The sequence below is a fragment of the Nanorana parkeri genome, unplaced genomic scaffold (genome assembly GCF_000935625.1).
Source record: "Nanorana parkeri isolate BGI_ZX_2015 unplaced genomic scaffold, ASM93562v1 scaffold60, whole genome shotgun sequence".
NCBI classification, from domain to species: domain Eukaryota; kingdom Metazoa; phylum Chordata; class Amphibia; order Anura; family Dicroglossidae; genus Nanorana; species Nanorana parkeri.
Window position 1 is genome coordinate 889,412 of NW_017306328.1, and position 18,784 is coordinate 908,195.

Below are 18,784 nucleotides of genomic sequence, written 5' to 3' on the forward strand. Positions count from 1 at the left end.
TCAACTGGCCGATGATCGTACGAAAACGCGATCAAGTTTGTTTTTCATATAATAATTGTAATCAATTTTTTTCGTTTAACCCGCAGGCAGAACAAAAAAACATTGAAGCAACTCCTCCATCAATACAAACAGCGTGTCGATCGAGGAATCGCCGCTGTTTACATTGCATCCAGACAGGTGCCGCCGGAACCTGTCAGAATACACGATCAGAGCGGGCAGCTCATTGGCTAACAGCTCTGATCACACAAAGATTTTCCAGCAGGCTCCTTCAATCAGATGATCGAGGAATGCTGGCTGAAAGGCAGTCGACAGCCCCACACACTGCAAATTTTGGCAGGTACATTAAAAACCGGCCAAAATTCAGCTAGAGCATGGGCACCTTTATTCTGACTTCTAGATGACTCTCCAAGAGACAGATACATAGCAAGTGATTTAACCCACCTTCAAATACGTAAGATTACCTTAGATTTGGGCAGTATTTCTCTTTAAGCTAGTAAGCTATTAAAAAATGAAGAGTGTCATAAGTGCCATAAGTTTCATTATATGCACATTTCCCATAAACTAAAACAATTCTTCACAGTTTAACATATATACAGATCTCAAAGGAGAACTAGTGTGAAGGAAACATAGCAAGCAAAATATTCACAGCAGTGCTCATTTTCCACAGGAGTTGATATCTTATTCATTTCAGGGTAGATGGTGACAAATCCCCTATTGAAACTGGATAATAGTTGTGAATCTTCACATTGTTTGTGCAATTCCCTGGATGTGTGCATTTCATTTTCAGGTTTCATGCTGCCAGAATCCTATCCCTTAGGGTAATGTGGGGGTGGCAGGGTGGTATGTAAAGACATATATGACCAACTTGTGTCTAAACTAAGATTTTCACGTTTGTGATCATCAATGATCTGCTGTCTCTTTGGAGCAAGAAATTACATTACATAACAAATAGCTTCTCTTTTGTAGTGTAAAGGAATTACAGTTTTTCTCAGGCCACATTTCCATTTCAATCAACAATATGCACTTGAAAATCAGAGTATCTTAATAAACAACCCAAAAGCAATTCAAATCAGTACCAGACTGGAAAGTGGGACACACAATGCTTGTGTGTTTTTTAAATGCTGTAGAGTAGAGCTGCATAATCTTTATACTACATTGGCTTTAAAGCAATACCTTGTGTCACAAACAGTGAAGTCAGGATTCACTGACAGACGCCTGGATATAGTCTGTCAAAAGTAGAGGAAAAATCCTCTCTGTGCTGCATGGCAGGTGAATTTTGCATGACCCACCATTGATAATTTCTAAAAGGGGAATCAGTCAATGATAAAATTGACAAAGTTTTGTTCTATACTTTGAGGAATATTTGCCTAGTACCAGTCCATCCGGATGGCTTGTTCTCCCTAGGGTGTCATGTTGATGGTGCCTTTTACATAAACAGGTAGGATAGCCTAAGTTAACCAAGTCTTTTTGTAATATGTCAGGCACTAAAGGGGTGGGGGAAGCTGCATAAGCAGAACAATAAGTGGAGACCGAAGTGGGGCATCTTGTGCAACATCTAAATCTGTAAAAAAAAAAAAAAAAGGGCAAATGCACTTGTCATGTTGCCTTGATGTATGTTTTACAGATATACCATGACCTGGATGAATGAGAACTTTCACATACTTGTGCAACATCATTCATTTCCTACCTTCAGTATGTTGATTACACATCAAGTGTGTGTTTTTTTCAATTTAGCGGATTAATTTGCATTCTTTAGAGAATCACTGATTTAGTTAGCCCAAATAGAAGGTCATTCGGGGGGAGAGGAGGGGATTTGCGGTGGCGTTGAGATGAGGATCTCCAAAAAAAATTCTGGTTCAGTTTCACAATAAAGCCTGTTTTCCTCAAGCCTTTGATCAATGGTATATTGTCAATTTTAAAATTACTCTCTTCCCCGAGTTTGCCTGGACTATTTACAATAACCATTACTATTCAATTGTGTCAAAAAATAAGTGTATCTCATTATTGGCTGTATTTCATTGTTTCTATGTTATATTGACTCTTACTTGAGGTGAGGATTGTGCCTAGACTGCTGTATCTCTGAGTCAATTACCTCACTAACATTTCTAAATTCTAATCCTTACCTATACAGACTAACACTTTACAAAATCCTTTATCACTTAAAGTGACATTAAACCCTCAGATTTTTTAACATAAAACAATACTGTAATGTGCGCCTTACTGTAATCCATGGTTGTTTCCCTTCTCTTTGCTGCTCTTCCTTTTAAATACTCATGTCTTCTCATGCTCTGCAGAACTTCCCTTTTCAGCTCAGGGCCTCTTCCTGTAGTGCTGGCTCACATTACAAACCCATACAAACGGATACACAGACACCGTGTATCCATTCCTGAGACAAGGCAGTCTGCTGCAAAACAGAAGTTCTGCCCAGCATGAGAACAGATACAGATTTAAAAGGAGGAGCAGTATAGAGAAGGAAAACAACCATGGATTACAGTAAGGCACACATTACAGTATTGTTTTATGTTAAAAAAATCTGAGGGTTTAATGTCACTTTAAGTGTGTCAAGAAAAGATAGCTGCATTTTTTTAAAAATATTTATATGAATTGCTCCTCCTTGAATTTCTGTATATACATATATGGTTTCAGGACCATTTTCAGAATGGTATAAAGCCTGAAGAAGGGATCTATGGCATCCTGAAAGCTTGATTTAGTTCAGAGGCAGGTTGCAGCACAGTCAAGGTTAAAATGTAAAGTAAAAGAAAGCTCAGTGGGCTCTTTTAAGAACGTTTTTCTAGCTATGAAAGGTAAAAACCTAGAACCATGCAATGGCTGCTCCTAGGCAGGTTATTTTCTTTTGTAAGTTTAAAAAGGCTGAGGGGGTTATTCACAAAGCTAGCCGAAGGATAAGCCATATCGGCCGCCTGAGCCCCTCAGTTAAGTAGAACCGAAGGGCTGCTGTACGGGCTATTCACTAAAGCCCGTACAGCTCCCGAAGTTTGTCGAGCGGCTCAGTCAAGCCGAAGGCATATGCTTCGGCTCGACTGAGCCGAGGTAAAAGCCGAAGCCTGTTACTAACAGCTGGGCGGAGCCAGCCGTCATCTCACGGCTGGCTCCGGCCACTTGCAATGACAGATCAGTGTCCCCTGGTTACCAAGTAACCAGGGGACGCTGAAGTGACGTTACAATGAGAGCTCAGCAGAGCCGGGTTTGATATCATGGCTGGCTCTGCTGAGCTCTCATGACAGTTCATTTTAATGACAGTTCAGCGTCCCCTGGTTACTTCGGCCGCCTGAGCCCTTCAGTTCAGTAGAACCGAAGGGCTGCTGTACGGGCATCTGTGCTGTATCACGGCCGGCTCCGCCGAGCTCTCATTGTAATGATAGCTGGTCCCGGCCAATAGAAAACAGTTGGGGTGGAGCTAGCTTTTCTACTTTTTTTTTACTGGTTTTCTACTCTGCTTGGTACCTCGGCATTCGGCTATTCACTCACTGCTGTTCTGCCCCTATGAGAATAGGCCGAACAGCAGCGAGTAGCCTGCTTGAGTTTCGGCTTAGCGGATCCAGATGCTGGATCGGCTGAGTCGAACTCCTTCTGCACTTCAGGTCGGCCGAACATGCTGAGCATGTTCGGCCGACCCGAAGCCAGCCGATGTACGGCTGATTTCAGCCCATATTTCGGCTGAAATCAGCCGTACAAGCCTGACGTAAATAGCCAAACAGCGTTCGGCTCACTTCACTTCGTGTCGGTTATTCACACGGCTGCCTTCAGCAGCTTTGTGAATAACCCTCCGAGTGTGAGCAGATTAATTTCACATTATTTCACTTTATTTGCTTTGTCACTCATATTTTAATGTTTATACCTCTGTAGTACATGTGAGCTAGTACTTGTACTGGGCATGATACATTTATGTAAATAGGTAAAGTTATGTAGCCTTTCAGATACATTGTGCAAATTAACAGATAGCACACACTACTAAAGAAAAAGTAAGTGGATATTAATAAGGGAACAGCATTAATTAATACTGCTCACAAAATATCTCCTCTGAGAACATGCTTTAATATAGCTTTACCATCTAATATGTCCCTCAACATAAAAAGCAATGCTCACTGCAAACAGATGTCAAGGTAAAATTAGGAGGATACCTTACTTATAATAAATCTAGGGAGGGTATAAAGCTGTCACTCTTCAAACTATACAAAATACTATCACCTATGGCTAATAAATCACAAATCATATTCCTCTGCTGCATTATCAAGCCCATATGAATACACTGGCGACTACGAAAGAAGCACATTACGCTAGTATAGCCTTCTGGTCTGTTTCCTAAAATAAATGCAGGAAAAATAGCTGGATTTCCTGCTACCCTTTGCTAATTTGCTTACTAATTCATGTTTAAAGATAGAATACATTTTTGGATTGGATTACCAACATAGCATATATATTAGAAATGCAATGGAACACAAACTAAAATACAATTTTGTTGTATTTTAGCAGGATCTTTACAGAAGATACACTTTTATAAGAGAGCATATAATATGTATACAATAACCATTATATTCCTGCATGCTTTTTTAGTAGTAAAGTTTAGAATACAGATGAAAAAAAAATATAAAGAAAACTTAAAAAATGTCCAACTTTACAGTTTTTCTTATAAGCTAGTTTGGCAACTAGTGGTTCCTGTGTATGGTTTAGCAAGAACCATAAGCATGCTGATTTATTCTAATGTTTGCCTAATTGTGTGTGAGTGTTGGATTTGTATTCTATTTTATTTTATTCTAAGTAAAGATAACAATATGTGTTTTATAAACAGGGCAAATATTGTACAAGTAAAAAATAAAACAAAATAAAAACAGAAAATGTATACATTTTTTTTTTTTTAAAGATACCACTCTGTTTGAATCCCAGCACTCGGCCCACACTCTGGGCTGGACAGTGACCTCCTTCAGTAAAGTATTAGGTGGTCCAAACCACTTTACTAATATAGCACTCTGACCAGGACAAAGCAAATCTCAGCCTCCTAACTTTTACTGAGATTCACTCATCAATGGTAGTGGTCATTTTTGCACAGTGCTTTACAGAAACCATTTACTATTCAGCTCCCCAAGGACCTACTGTGATGGCTCTACTGCAGTCATACATGAAAGCAAATCCAATAAAGGCTAATTTTGAATCCAACTCTATACACCCATCATCATGGATTTGGATTGTGAGAAGAAATGCAAGCACCCAGAAATAACTTCTGCAAACAGGGAAATAGTATGTAAACTCCACACAGATAGTGTCCTTGGTGGCAATCAAAAGCAGGACAACACTACACAAGGTAAGACTACTGATCACTTATTTAACATCTTCTAAAATCTGCTGAGAGCTTTAATTTAGGAAAACTGTACAAGAGCAGACAGTAAAACCACCAAACTAAAGCAATTAACCCAATTTACTAAAAAAGTATGTTCACATTGCAAAGCCATATTTTTACTTTGCAAAGCAAATTTTCACTATAAGTAAATAAGGTGAAACAAAGTGAAACCTCAAATTGAAAAGGATACCCAATCATGTGAAAGGAGAATGAAAAAAATGGATTTTGCTTGCAGACAGCACTCCATTTACTAAGCCAAGTCAAAATTAACTTTGCAAAGCAAAAACTCACTTTGTGAGCTTAGTAAATGAGCTGACATTGTGCTGACTTCAATCGTCCAATCCTGTGCAATCAAAAACTTTTTTTTTTTCATTTTCCTTGCACATGATTGTGTATCCTCTGCAAAATAAATCTAAAAGTACATTTTCACCCCACCATGTAGCAATGTATGACACTTACTGGAATGGATTAGCAGCTCGAAAGCAGTGACAATCCTGCTGGATACAAATATGAGGGCAATTTCAATAGCCTTTTAATATGCCAAAACCCCAAGGTGTTACATTGATTTACAATCATCTGTTAATAGCTTTTGCTTTTACATGAACACAGTGTTTATCGGCTATACAATGGACACAAGATAATCTGTCACTGTTTCCAATGTAAAACATGGAAGCCATCCAAAAAAAAGAGAAAAAAACAGGTTTTAACAAATAACCTGTCCAGTAGTTGTATATAAGTAGGACCAAGCACACTTATTTAACAAAAAATAATGAAAAAAAAACCTCTTTACAAAGTGGCAACAACTTGCATCACACTTGACTATGGGTGACATCCTGTTTTTTAAAACATCATGTGCCACTTATCAGATTTTTCACTTGTTAGCACACAGATTATAGGGAAAATATGATCCCCATCATTCAAAGAATGCTTATAAAATATTGAGAGGTTGGGTCTGCAAATGCAGTTCATACTATCTCATTTGAGCATTTAAAGTCATCAAGCAACCCCTTCTGTTGTTTCTGGAGTTTGAATTTGGAACATTTAAGAGTGTGTATATGAGCCAAAAAAAAGAATTTCCCATTGGGGTGAAGCAGATGGTACTTAATGAAGGACACCTATAGAGACAGTGGTTCCTCAAGATCAAATGTGTTGTTGTTAATGTAAGTGCTCCACACCAGCCTAAACAGGGTAAATATATATATATTATATCACTATTACTTTACAAAGTCACAGAAGAGTTCTACAACCACATAAAAGCATTAGGTTAAAGAAGAACTCTTAAAAAAACATTTAAACTTGTATTCAATCCCCCAGGGGGCCATGTCCATCTAGCACTTTGTTTCATTTAAATACATCCTGCCTACAGTTTATCCACAGCTATTCGACCACACTGCTAGCAAGGAATTTTGAGTGAGAGTGCTAGTCTCTGCTATATGCCCTTGGTGCCCTGGGGGCTTAAATAAAAGTTAAACATTTTTGTGAGAGTTCTTTTTTAAATGCAGTAATTGATAAAATTTAAACAACTAAAAGTCATTATATCATATTATTCTTTTATTTCCAGTGAGGCATTGCATGATTCTTACATGATTAAAATCTTAAAAACGCATTCAAGTACCTTCACTATTAACAAAAATGTACCTTCTTTGTTTGATCCTCAAATCATCTCTGAATTGGCGCTGACACTGTCCTTTCTTCTGGAGGGTGGCCATGGTCCCTATGTGTGTTGTAAAGTAGCCACTGCTACCACTACCATCTCAATACAAATTAGTAAACTTAAAATGAGATTGTAGTTCATCACAGGAGTGAGCTTGGAGCGGTGACTACTTTACAACACATACAGGGACCATGGGGAACACAAGTAGCCACTCTCCAGAAGGAAGAACAGTGGCAGCACCAATTGAGAGATGATTTGAGGATCTACAACGGAGTGATACACAAATAAGATACATTTTTGTTAATAGTTAAGGTACTTGAATTAATTTTTAAGAGTTAACTCCTGGGTTTCCTGTCACTTTAAAGTTCAATATGAAGTATACAAAGTTGTTTCTATACAGCAACCTTATAAGTCAGTTGTAAATCTTCACAAGCCATGTGTGAGTCTACTATATTGTCTTATAGATTTAGCTCAAATACATCACGTGCCGTAAAAAATGAGCCTTTAAATGTATACATTATAACATTGAAGAAGAAAGGTTTCCCCTTTCCAGTATTAATAAAAGAAGTGATATACAAACTAGCCCTGTTAAAATCAACATTTTTGCTTGCTCATGTTTTCATAAAACTACTGGGTGCTCTGGATTGTAGAATACAAAATCTAAAGCCTCTTACTAAACGAGCAGGATATAAGACAAAAGTACTTTTGGTTATAGAAACCTTATGATAAATACTACCACTGTATACATCACAGTCTCATGCACTAAAGCTAACATCTATTCAGTAAAATATTTTGAATGTTGTTAAGCATGCAAATGATTAGCAAGCTGACAAAGAGAAGTAAAAGTTATGAGGAAAGTTAGGTCCATTGTTTTCCACAAATGGTTAGGTCAACTCACAAGCTTAAGGCTGTAGACGATGATCATTAATGCATGATTGAAATGACAATGGAGCTAATTCCAAGTAGGTAAACTACTTACCAATTGTGCAGTGCTCTCCATTCCAGCCCTGGTTACATTCACACTTGCCATCTTTGCAGGTACCATGTTCCAAGCAGCGTGGGTGACATGCTCTCTGGTTGCAGGAGGGTCCTGTCCACCCTTCTTCACACCGACATGATCCACCCATGCAGACACCATGAGAGCCGCAGTCAACTGGACAAATTTCTACACAAAGTAAATATAAATATAAGAAATACAGGTAGGTTAGACATAATGTTGCAGTGACTTGATCTTATCAATTACAAAAAAACATAGCCACCAGCACATAACATGGAGGTCAATAGTCTTGAGATCGACAGTACAATTTAGAAACTGTGTGTACACTAATGTATACATTTATTTATATAAATGAAAGCACAGAAAAGGAATCACTTGAAATATAAAGCAGTGCATCTGAGTTAAGAAAAGGAAAGAAAAAATTACCTTGAACCAACCTATTATTCACTCCCCAGCCCTGGTAGGTTAGATCAACTGATTTCCACATGGGACTGCAAACTCCAATTTATTTTGCAGGTAAGCCCTTAACCCCACTTTGATAGGGATTTTGCCTTGAAGTAATTTAAAGCAATAACAGGCTTGCAAAGTTAAAGTTCAGAAAAGCCCTACTTATATAATTACAGATCACAGATGAATGTAGGAGACTTCCATATCATTACTGTGCCATATTGTGACATGTGTGGATTAACCTATTACTCCCAGGTAATCATCTATGTTCCAAGTCACATAGTGCTCACTTAAAATAATATATACAGACAGAACCAGTTCAAATACTTATTAAGTATGACATATGATAAGTTTCACTGCACAGACACCAAATTGTGCTCTGGGGCTGTACTATTCCCTACAATTCTTTGCAATATTGTCTATGTGTGCAGCATTATGTGCCATTAAACTTTCAATTTTCCTGATATTCTAGATATCACATGTCTGTCAGACAAAATTCCTGCATATGCTATATCTCAATCAATTTAAACACACCTTGTAAATGGTGTGTGATTTCCATGTGTTTTGCAAATGTATGCACCTGGGGCACTTTTTTTTAAATTCAACCACTAGAAAGATGTTAAAGTAGGGTCCTTTGTGCTGGTCGGTTAATGTATGTTGTGTTTGCCTTTACACATGCTTGCTGGTTTTAATCTGACAAGCTTTTTGCCTTTTTTTTATAGAACTAAATATATATCTTAATATTGCAATTTTGGCATATGCAATAGATGTCTGGGAGTCTATTTCCCAATTCTAACAGTTTTAATAGTTTTTATGTATTCTACACTGTGATATCACCATCACACAGAATACATCTGCATACTAAATATAGAACAAATACGTTTTTTTTGTATCCTAATTACCGGACAAGTTAACTTTTAACATTAAATGGGTTACTCCATCCAAAACAAACATTTGTGTTTTGGATACTTCAAGTCATCCATTAGTGTTCACTAGTCTTTTGGGGACTAGAGTGAGAAAGGGAACGCTAGTGGGGGAGTCATAAGTCAAGGATACATGCTTGCTTTCCAAATATCTACTGCCTGAAGCAACATATTCAGAGCACACCAGCCTCTGATATCTTGGATCTTGTCTAAAGGTGCCCATACACCTTACGACCATCGCAAGACTTTTGTCTTGCGATGGTCGTATGCTTCTTACCATAAATGTGTCAGATCCTGCCACTGATTTAACAGCTCCAGCTCAGGTGAGAATTGGGAAATTCCTGTTTACCCTAGGGAGCACTTTTCCCTTCTGTTTATTAGACAGTGTACATAGGAAATAGTGACAAGTACTGAAACTATAGAGGACGGGCATATGTCTCTCCTCTTCAACCTATGTCTTCCTATAAACAGATAATTCTCAGCAAGAACAATGGTACTTGGGAGCTCTGCCTGCCCTCCATCTGATCTCCACCCCAACATGTATTGCTTACACACTGTGTGGATTTAGAAGAGATAACAAGATTTTGTTTATGTTTATACAAGCTCATTAAAATATGATATTGTGCATCTATGCTACCCAATTTTTTCCAGCAATGCACTCACTTTGCTGGAAATAGTCCACTTCTAATAGTCAGGCCATAAAAGAAACACTAACGTGTACTATTTATAAATAAATGTCATGTCTAACTGGTTTCTGTGTGCTGTTACAAAAATACAAAAAACAAAAACATGTTATGTTATTAACCCTTTCCAAATTTGCTTCTGAAATTAACAACGCCTATGCTGGCCAAAGCAACAGGATCAATTTAAATACTCATCTTTTCTTCCCTCCCTCTCCACTCTGTTCACCACCAGAAGTAAGAAAGCAACCCTGTGTTGTCCCCTATGTGAGCACCAATTGCCAACAACCAGGACTGTCTAGTGGAAGATAGGGGAAGTAAGTCACATATTCACCATATCTGGAACTACCGGGTTCATTTCTTCTGTTCAGGGGAGGGAAAGAAAGGTGTGTGTTAGCTTCTGTGGGAACCTGTTACTTTTCCTGCATGGGCAGAGCATGAAATGAAAGGATCTATTGGTAGGTGGTTATGTCTAATTTTCTTAACATTGTTTGCTTGCATTTTGCTAGTGAATTATAGTTTCCATCAGCCTTTGATGTAAAAAAAAAGAACATACATAATAACTGCCTTTGTTATAGATAACAATATTCCCTCTGATCTGTTCTCCAGAGAGGGCATTTGTGCCATCACTACTGTGCTGAGGAATGGAAGGTCCTGGGAGATGATCACCATAAATTTGTGTTGTATTTGACGGAAAATGATCATACCCATTTTTCTTAACCCACGTCAGATTTTTACAGGATAATGTGAAAAAATCATCTGAATTAAATTCATTTAACCCTTTCGCTGCCAAGCCCTCCGGAACATTTTTCAAATCAGCTGGCCAAGCCATTTTTGAATTTTCTGCAATTTTTTCCTATTGGTTTGATTTTCAACTGCTGCGTTGCTAGCGTTTGTAAAAGACCCCCCAAACCATATATTTTCTGAAAGCGCAGGCCCGGTAGAATAAAACTATTTCCAGAATGAGTGCATGTGCATGACTGCATTGATTCTGCTTTTCAAAAAAGAATAAAATCAATAAAAATAAAAAATATCAAAAAAATTGTCATTTCATAACAATTAATGGTTTATTAACAATACCATTATAGTGAAGTAGTATCCTTTTAAAGGCAAACTCTGGACAAAAATAAACAACAAAACGGTACCCAAGCAGTTTAAGACAAACAGCTTTGGCTTTAATACCCACTGTCTCTCCAGTGCTGTATGCTCCAGTAATTCCTTTCCACCACTAGCTGATCTCAGTCTTCCCAGAAGACCAAGGACATCATGTGAGTGCAGGCACAATGGACCTGCCCACTGAGGGACCCTGCACATATACATCGATGCAGAGAACGGCGCTGATATAATCATTTCAGAGCCACTGCCTGCATCAATATGAGTCTCTTTTGCACTGTCAGACTATTTCAGGACGTGCTAGTACTTCATGGCTATTGGGGCAACAATATCGATTTCACTTACTTGGGCTCAGGTTTGCTTTAAGATGATCTGTCTTTCACACAAGAAGCACATAACTGACCTACCAATATGTGCTGCCATTGTGCTCAACAGGAATCCAGAGACATTTCTCTTTTAAATAAACAAAGTTTGTCTGCAGGAAAAGTCCATCCCAGAGAATAGAAAACTGTCCTGGAATGTATTTTAAGGTCTGATGGCATGTCAATGGGAGGCATTGGAAGCAACGCCCTGTCAGAAGTGGGTGATAATCATCTGATGTGACTGGAGCTGCTTGTGCTTATGACTCAGCTGGATATTTATTCAGGAAATCATCAAATGTACAGAATGTCAGGATCCGCCTGTGCACAAGCAACTATGTTCCCACAATATTGTTTTAAGTATGTCCAGTATAAATATCATTGGATCCTGTGTTAATTAAAACAAGTACAGAAATAATCTTTTGTCAGCGGTATCATTTGTACTGCAGTTTTGTTGAAGACGGATACAAAAATAGACGGAATTGTGCATCATCATACTTTCTAGAATGTATACAAAACTGCACTTCATCCATCAACCCATTTCTGTCATAGTCCTGTCACCTTTAATGCATACACTAAATGCCAGACTGACAATTTAAAATATACCTGTATACATTTAAAGCATATGCACGAGCCAATGCAGGTATAGTGTGGTGAAATAAAATGACAAGAGGCTTTGTCTGTAGATTAAAGCCTCCACTCAACAGTGCGCACCCAGTAAAGTAGCAACCAAAAACCATTAAAATTTTGGCTTGCGGGATGCAGCCAGAAGCATTTAGGGAATGAAACTTTGAAGCTGCACTTTGGAAATCAGAAGCATGAAGGTCCGTGTGAACAGCACACCTACAGTTACCTACCTTTCATCTGAATCTTACCAATCTTTTATGCACAAAGCAGACTGCTATTTTGAAGATGTAGGCAATATATCAGAGAGAAGAGCCTTTACCTCTTGCATGTTATACCACTGTAAAATCACCAGTTTCTAGCTAAATAATGTTTGGGGATATGGCTACTGTATAAATATTATAAATGGTGCACTGTCAATTATGCTTAAAATCACAATAAACATGGCCTATACTATGTTTGCAAATGGTATCAGTAACTGTAGAAAGAGATCAGTAAAAGAAAACCTATTTTGAGCTTAGACCACGTAATTTAGACAATATACCATATCATTTTTCTGGATGCAATCACACAGTCAAAAATCTGATGGTGTGCACAGTAGTTTACACAACGGATGGCAATAGCATATGGCACTCCAACACACTGTTCATGCACACCACGATGCAAATACTGTGCATTGTGAGGCACTGCTATGTTAAAACAGGGTCGTGTACGTGATGAGTTATTTAAGTCTCTGTAATGCCGGTAACCTCTGATTCTCAGCGGTTACCAGTCATTAATGAATGCCTCAGTATTGAGGCATTCATTAATGAAATAGTTAAGCTTTTGTAAAAGCTTCTTTCTTTCATTGATGAAAGAATGAAGCCATTACATGCAAATATGGGATCGCTTAATTGCAATCCCGTATTTGACAGCTGAAAATAGCAGAGAGGTAGCAGAGTGAGTCACCTCTCTGCTTTTTGTTTTGACAGTGTTTATGATACATTTCAGGCACAGAGATACAATGTATCTCGGTACCTGAAATGTATAACTTCTGATCGTCTACGCATGATCAAAGACCTTTAGTGAGATCTGAATCTGACATGCTGTCAGGATCAGTCTCTAAGGTTATTATTAGCTGTTCCTAAGTTCGGAGCAGCCTAATAATAGCCAACAATTTAAAAAGTTAATTTACACAGTGTAACAAAAAAAATAAAAAATAATCAAAACTTGTGAAAAAAAGTGTTTTCTTCTAGTTTTATTCCTCATTTTTTTATATTTTATTCAAACTAAGTGATGCGTTAGGTACACATGTTTGATATAATTATATAGCCCTATCTGTCCTCTAAAAAAACAATATATAACATGTGTGGGTACATTTAGTAAGAAAGTATATTACTGCTGTGGAAGAATCACAGCAAAAATGTAAAAAGTGTGTCAGTCATTTATGAACAGAAACTGAAAACTAGCTCAGTCATGAAGGGGTTAAACACCACAAAAGAATGCCTAAGTGTGAATGTGCCCTAAAAGATTATTACTTGTTCACTATTATCTTAGACATTACGGGGAACTTAAATAACCAGCTTATCTGATACAATTTATAATAAAGAGGAACTTAAAATCATCAAACTCATAACACTTTTGAGCAGCTCCGTATAGTTAAAGGAAACCTAATTTGTTTAGGAACATTAAACATAATTGCTGCTTATGACATATAACTTAAGCACAATGTCTTAGTTTTTGCTGATAAAAGCAAACAGGAGATCCAATAAAGTCAGAAATACCTGCATAGTCTGGGATAATCCAGTATTCCACAGTGCAGCACAAACACAACATTCCACAAACTGCAATATCACTGATGTCCAACCTCCATCTAAAGCCTATAGGCTTTCACAATACTGAAGAAAGATGCACACACTGAGTCCCTAGTGCTATGCATCATTTACCAAAACCAGTAAAGTTTTTACACTAGTAGCAAGATTAAATGACCAGAAACTAAAAAGCAACCTTGGAGTTTTCTGTTTTCTCTTTCAAATCATTTCCGTCTCCAGTAGGTTTGGTTTCTTATTAAGGGAACAGTGATGGCTTGATTAACTTCAAAGCTTCAGAATATCAACTTGACGGTGGGAGAGAGAGGGGTTTATTTCACCAGTACCTTTTTTTGTTCCATCTAATCAATTTTTCATTAGGGTGAAGGTGTTTATCAGCTTTTAGCACACAAGCTTTGAACACGATGCGTCAATCTTTGTAATGAACTTATTAATTAGAGCTAATTTAATTCAAGTGGAATTGAAGGTCTAATTAATGGAATGACTGCTTATGAAGATAGAGGAAAGCTGTGTTGATCTTCAACCTAAACACTGAGAGGGAAGTTTTTCTTCCCTCCAGCAGGAGAACAAACCGATTCTCACTATGCTTAGATTTATTACATCATGATTACAGATGTCTGAAGGTCACCTCCTGCTTTGAAGATTATGTGCTCCTGAAAGGTTATGCTTAAAAAGAAAATATACAATCTTTTCTAAAGACGGCATTGCATTAGTTGTCTCAATAAAGGCAGCTATAAAAGCTTACTTCCATGTAGGTAATGTAGGCACAAGCCTTGTTTACTGTCGCTGGCTTCTTCCTGTATATGCATTTCAAACAATATTCGGAGCGCAGCAGAATTAATATTGCATGCCTGGAAGACTTATGCTTAACCCTGAAATGTTTATTAATTTTAGGGGTCCTTATAGCTGAGCTTATTGATGTAGTTTTTATTTGAATTGGATAATAATACTTTTTATAAGTGTTACACTGAATAGAACGCAAGCTGCAGATCTTAAAGATTGGTACACTGCTATAAGCAGCTGGAAAATGACTGCACTGAGCTTATCCTAAAACAAGTGCAATGTGCAGAATGGTGTACAGTGTGAGGTATGCCACACCAACCAATGGCCCTTGCTCTCTTAACAGAAGTGATGTACTAATCTGAATACATAAATAATTGCTGTTAGGGATGCACCAATATATCGGCCGCCGAAACATATTGGCGCTGTGAACGGCCGGTGCCTCTCCTCCCACACCGCTCGGCCGCCTATCACAGTGTGGCAGAGCGGTGTGGGGGCGGAGACAGCGCTGTCACAGGAGGCTGAGCTCTCCTCCCTGCACCGATTGCTCAGCCTCCTGCGACAGCGTGTCAGGAAGGAGACGAGTGCAAACACTCAGCGATCAGTGATCGCTGAGTGTTTGTAGATAATTGAGGACATGGTATGTTTACTATATCCTCAAATATGAATGAATGGGAAGTGATCTACATCACTTTCTGTTCATTCATAGTTGTAGTCTCTTTTTCCTCAATCTACTTTTCTATTTTAAAAGGGAAATATCAGGGGTCTGTTTAGACCCCTAATATTTCCCTGAAGCCCCTAAAAGTAAAGTAAAAATAACCGGTTTTGAAATTTCCATTTCGGTGCACCTCTAGTTGCTATGGATATCTCCATTTTGCAATCCCTTAGTTATCTTTAGACCTTCCAATGGTTTAAGTATCAAATGTTATGAATTGCTCTGTTGTGTCCAGTCTTTTCACAATATGATCCTTAGGGGCTTATTAGTACTATTTAATCATGCACACGTGGCCCAACCTGGCCACAGTTGAGTAGATATTTCTCAAGAAAGACAGGTAGTAGCATATCTACTTAAACCACTGCTATAAAGCAGGGATCCATTGGGTTTGTCTTCTTAATTTGGCTAATAAGGAAATAAAGCAAGTGTGCTTCTTGATGACTTTATTCCCTTTTATTCTGTAAACAAAGGGAACACTCAATGCCTATTCATATAGTTATGCCAATCACAGTTGTATGCTTGTTTATTTTACACAGGATGTTGTTATATGGACATCCTAAAAGTGACGCGAGGGTCACAAAGCATGTTTGAAATTTGAATTCTTCAGCAGCTGTCGGGCCATGCATATGGCAGATCCGTAAAACTCACTATAGACATTAGTGAACTAACTGAATCTTTACTTTTTAGAAATAAGAAAAATGCTGGGATTTCATAAACGAGACTTTGTATGTCGCTTCTATAAAAAAAACAACCTTTCTCTTGCTCCTAGCCTGTGGTGCATGCATAGTCCACTCCTGTAAGGTAGAGCATTTGCAGACCATTTGTGCAGTACTTCCATTATCATTGGTCACCCAGTGGGTGAAGAGGAGGGACACTGAACCCATAAAAAGTGGCAGAGAAGGTGGCGGAAACAAAATTATGAGGGACAGGCCAGTATAGTTAGCACTGGATGGAGGCAAACAAAGCAGTGACTACGCTATAGTGTTCAAGTATGCCCTGCTTATTATGGCAAGAGCTGCTTAATGTAAAAGTGTGAAGATTTAATTCTAGTAATTCTCATTTATTCAGGTAGTACAGAAAATTAAGTATAAGCTCCAGTTAATGCTAATAAATCCTTTCCATATTACCAGTCAAATGTTTCCAAACTGTCTGTTTAGCTTAGTATACACATCCTTGGTGAATAGTACATTACCAGTTATAACTCAGACAAGCATGTCTTATAAAATATCTGACTCTTATTGCTGATGCATCATGTGATACATGCGATTTCCAGGATGAATTTGTACTATAGGATACAGGAAACAGCATCATTTTCATAACGTTACATGCTGTAGGCTATTTTCAGAGAGTTTTGATATCGGTTCTACACTTCCTTTCCTCACAGCTGGTGAATTACAAACCAAAATGAAAGTTTTCTATTGTATATAAATATGTATACAGTTTAGTAATGAATTTTTGAATATGTGATACTTCCCTGAGATGCCATTAGTTCAGATGGAATTTATAATGCAAGAGTCTGGCAGCTGAATGAAGAAATTATTACAAAAACACAGGGCTGTATTCATAATCTATTTATGAATTTGTTATGAAATTATCAGACAAATTTCCTTGTTGCATACATGAGTAATGATGGTATAAGAGAACAATAGACAGTGAATTTAGCTGAGAATTGATCATTTTGCAGAGCATGGTTATGAACACTGAGTACAGAGTTTTATTGGTTCTATTTCACAGGGCCAACAACAAACTTTAAAGAGTTTTACAACATACATAGAATATTTACAGCACTCCGATTGCAAAGATAGGTTCAACTGCATAGAGGGACCCACTTTAAAACCCATGTTGAACATAAGTCTATTAACCGCTTCTCAATTGTTGGACCTATGCAAACACAGCGAGAACATACAAGCTTTTAGATTTATTTACTAAAGGCAAATAGGCTGTTGCAATATATGTGTAGTAGACTTCTAGCATGCTCTCTTTTGAAATAAACACATTTGCACATATATACCCAAGATCCATTGTACACAAAAAGGCTTAGCATCTACTTATAAAGCCATAGGGGGTGATTTACTAACCTAAACACACGCACGCACTAGGTGCGTGCGATTTTTACACAGCAAAACGTATTTATCAACCAAAAAGTCTCTAAAAGCATATTTCCACTAATGACATATATGGAAAAATCATGCACATGATGCATATATAATGCTGCTTCACAGTTTAGACAAAAATGGTTAGCTCATGCATTTACATTCCTGCATTCATCAACGCAAGCAACACAACATAGAGCTAATTTACACAACATCACCTTGCAATTCAGGGCAGGGCTTTGCACAACACACCTGCTGGGTGTGTACACACTACAAAGGTGTTTAGATTCCACCCATAGATCATGCTGGGAGGGAACACACTACAGAGGTGTATACATGTTCGTGGTGTGTTTATAAGGTTAGTAAATCAACCCCAGGCGGAAACAAAATTATGAGGGACAGGCCAGTATAGTTAGCACTGGATGGAGGCAAACAAAGCAGTGACTACGCTATAGTGTTCAAGTATGCCCTGCTTATTATGGCAAGAGCTGCTTAATGTAAAAGTGTGAAGATTTAATTCTAGTAATTCTCATTTATTCAGGTAGTACAGAAAATTAAGTATAAGCTCCAGTTAATGCTAATAAATCCTTTCCATATTACCAGTCAAATGTTTCCAAACTGTCTGTTTAGCTTAGTATACACATCCTTGGTGAATAGTACATTACCAGTTATAACTCAGACAAGCATGTCTTATAAAATATCTGACTCTTATTGCTGATGCATCATGTGATACATGCGATTTCCAGGATGAATTTGTACTATAGGATACAGGAAACAGCATCATTTTCATAACGTTACATGCTGTAGGCTATTTTCAGAGAGTTTTGATATCGGTTCTACACTTCCTTTCCTCACAGCTGGTGAATTACAAACCAAAATGAAAGTTTTCTATTGTATATAAATATGTATACAGTTTAGTAATGAATTTTTGAATATGTGATACTTCCCTGAGATGCCATTAGTTCAGATGGAATTTATAATGCAAGAGTCTGGCAGCTGAATGAAGAAATTATTACAAAAACACAGGGCTGTATTCATAATCTATTTATGAATTTGTTATGAAATTATCAGACAAATTTCCTTGTTGCATACATGAGTAATGATGGTATAAGAGAACAATAGACAGTGAATTTAGCTGAGAATTGATCATTTTGCAGAGCATGGTTATGAACACTGAGTACAGAGTTTTATTGGTTCTATTTCACAGGGCCAACAACAAACTTTAAAGAGTTTTA

General features: G+C 37.7%; 1 protein-coding gene across 1 annotated transcript in view; it reads right to left on the bottom strand.

Annotated features, from left to right (window-relative positions):
* The window catches only part of TENM3 (teneurin transmembrane protein 3), a 988,875-nt gene that overhangs the window by 155,291 nt on the left and 814,800 nt on the right, over positions 1 to 18,784 (bottom strand). Inside the window, exon 14 of the mRNA XM_018576225.1 lies at positions 7,990 to 8,175. Within this exon, the coding sequence (XP_018431727.1) occupies positions 7,990 to 8,175 (186 nt within the window). The remainder of the gene's footprint in view (positions 1 to 7,989; positions 8,176 to 18,784) is intronic.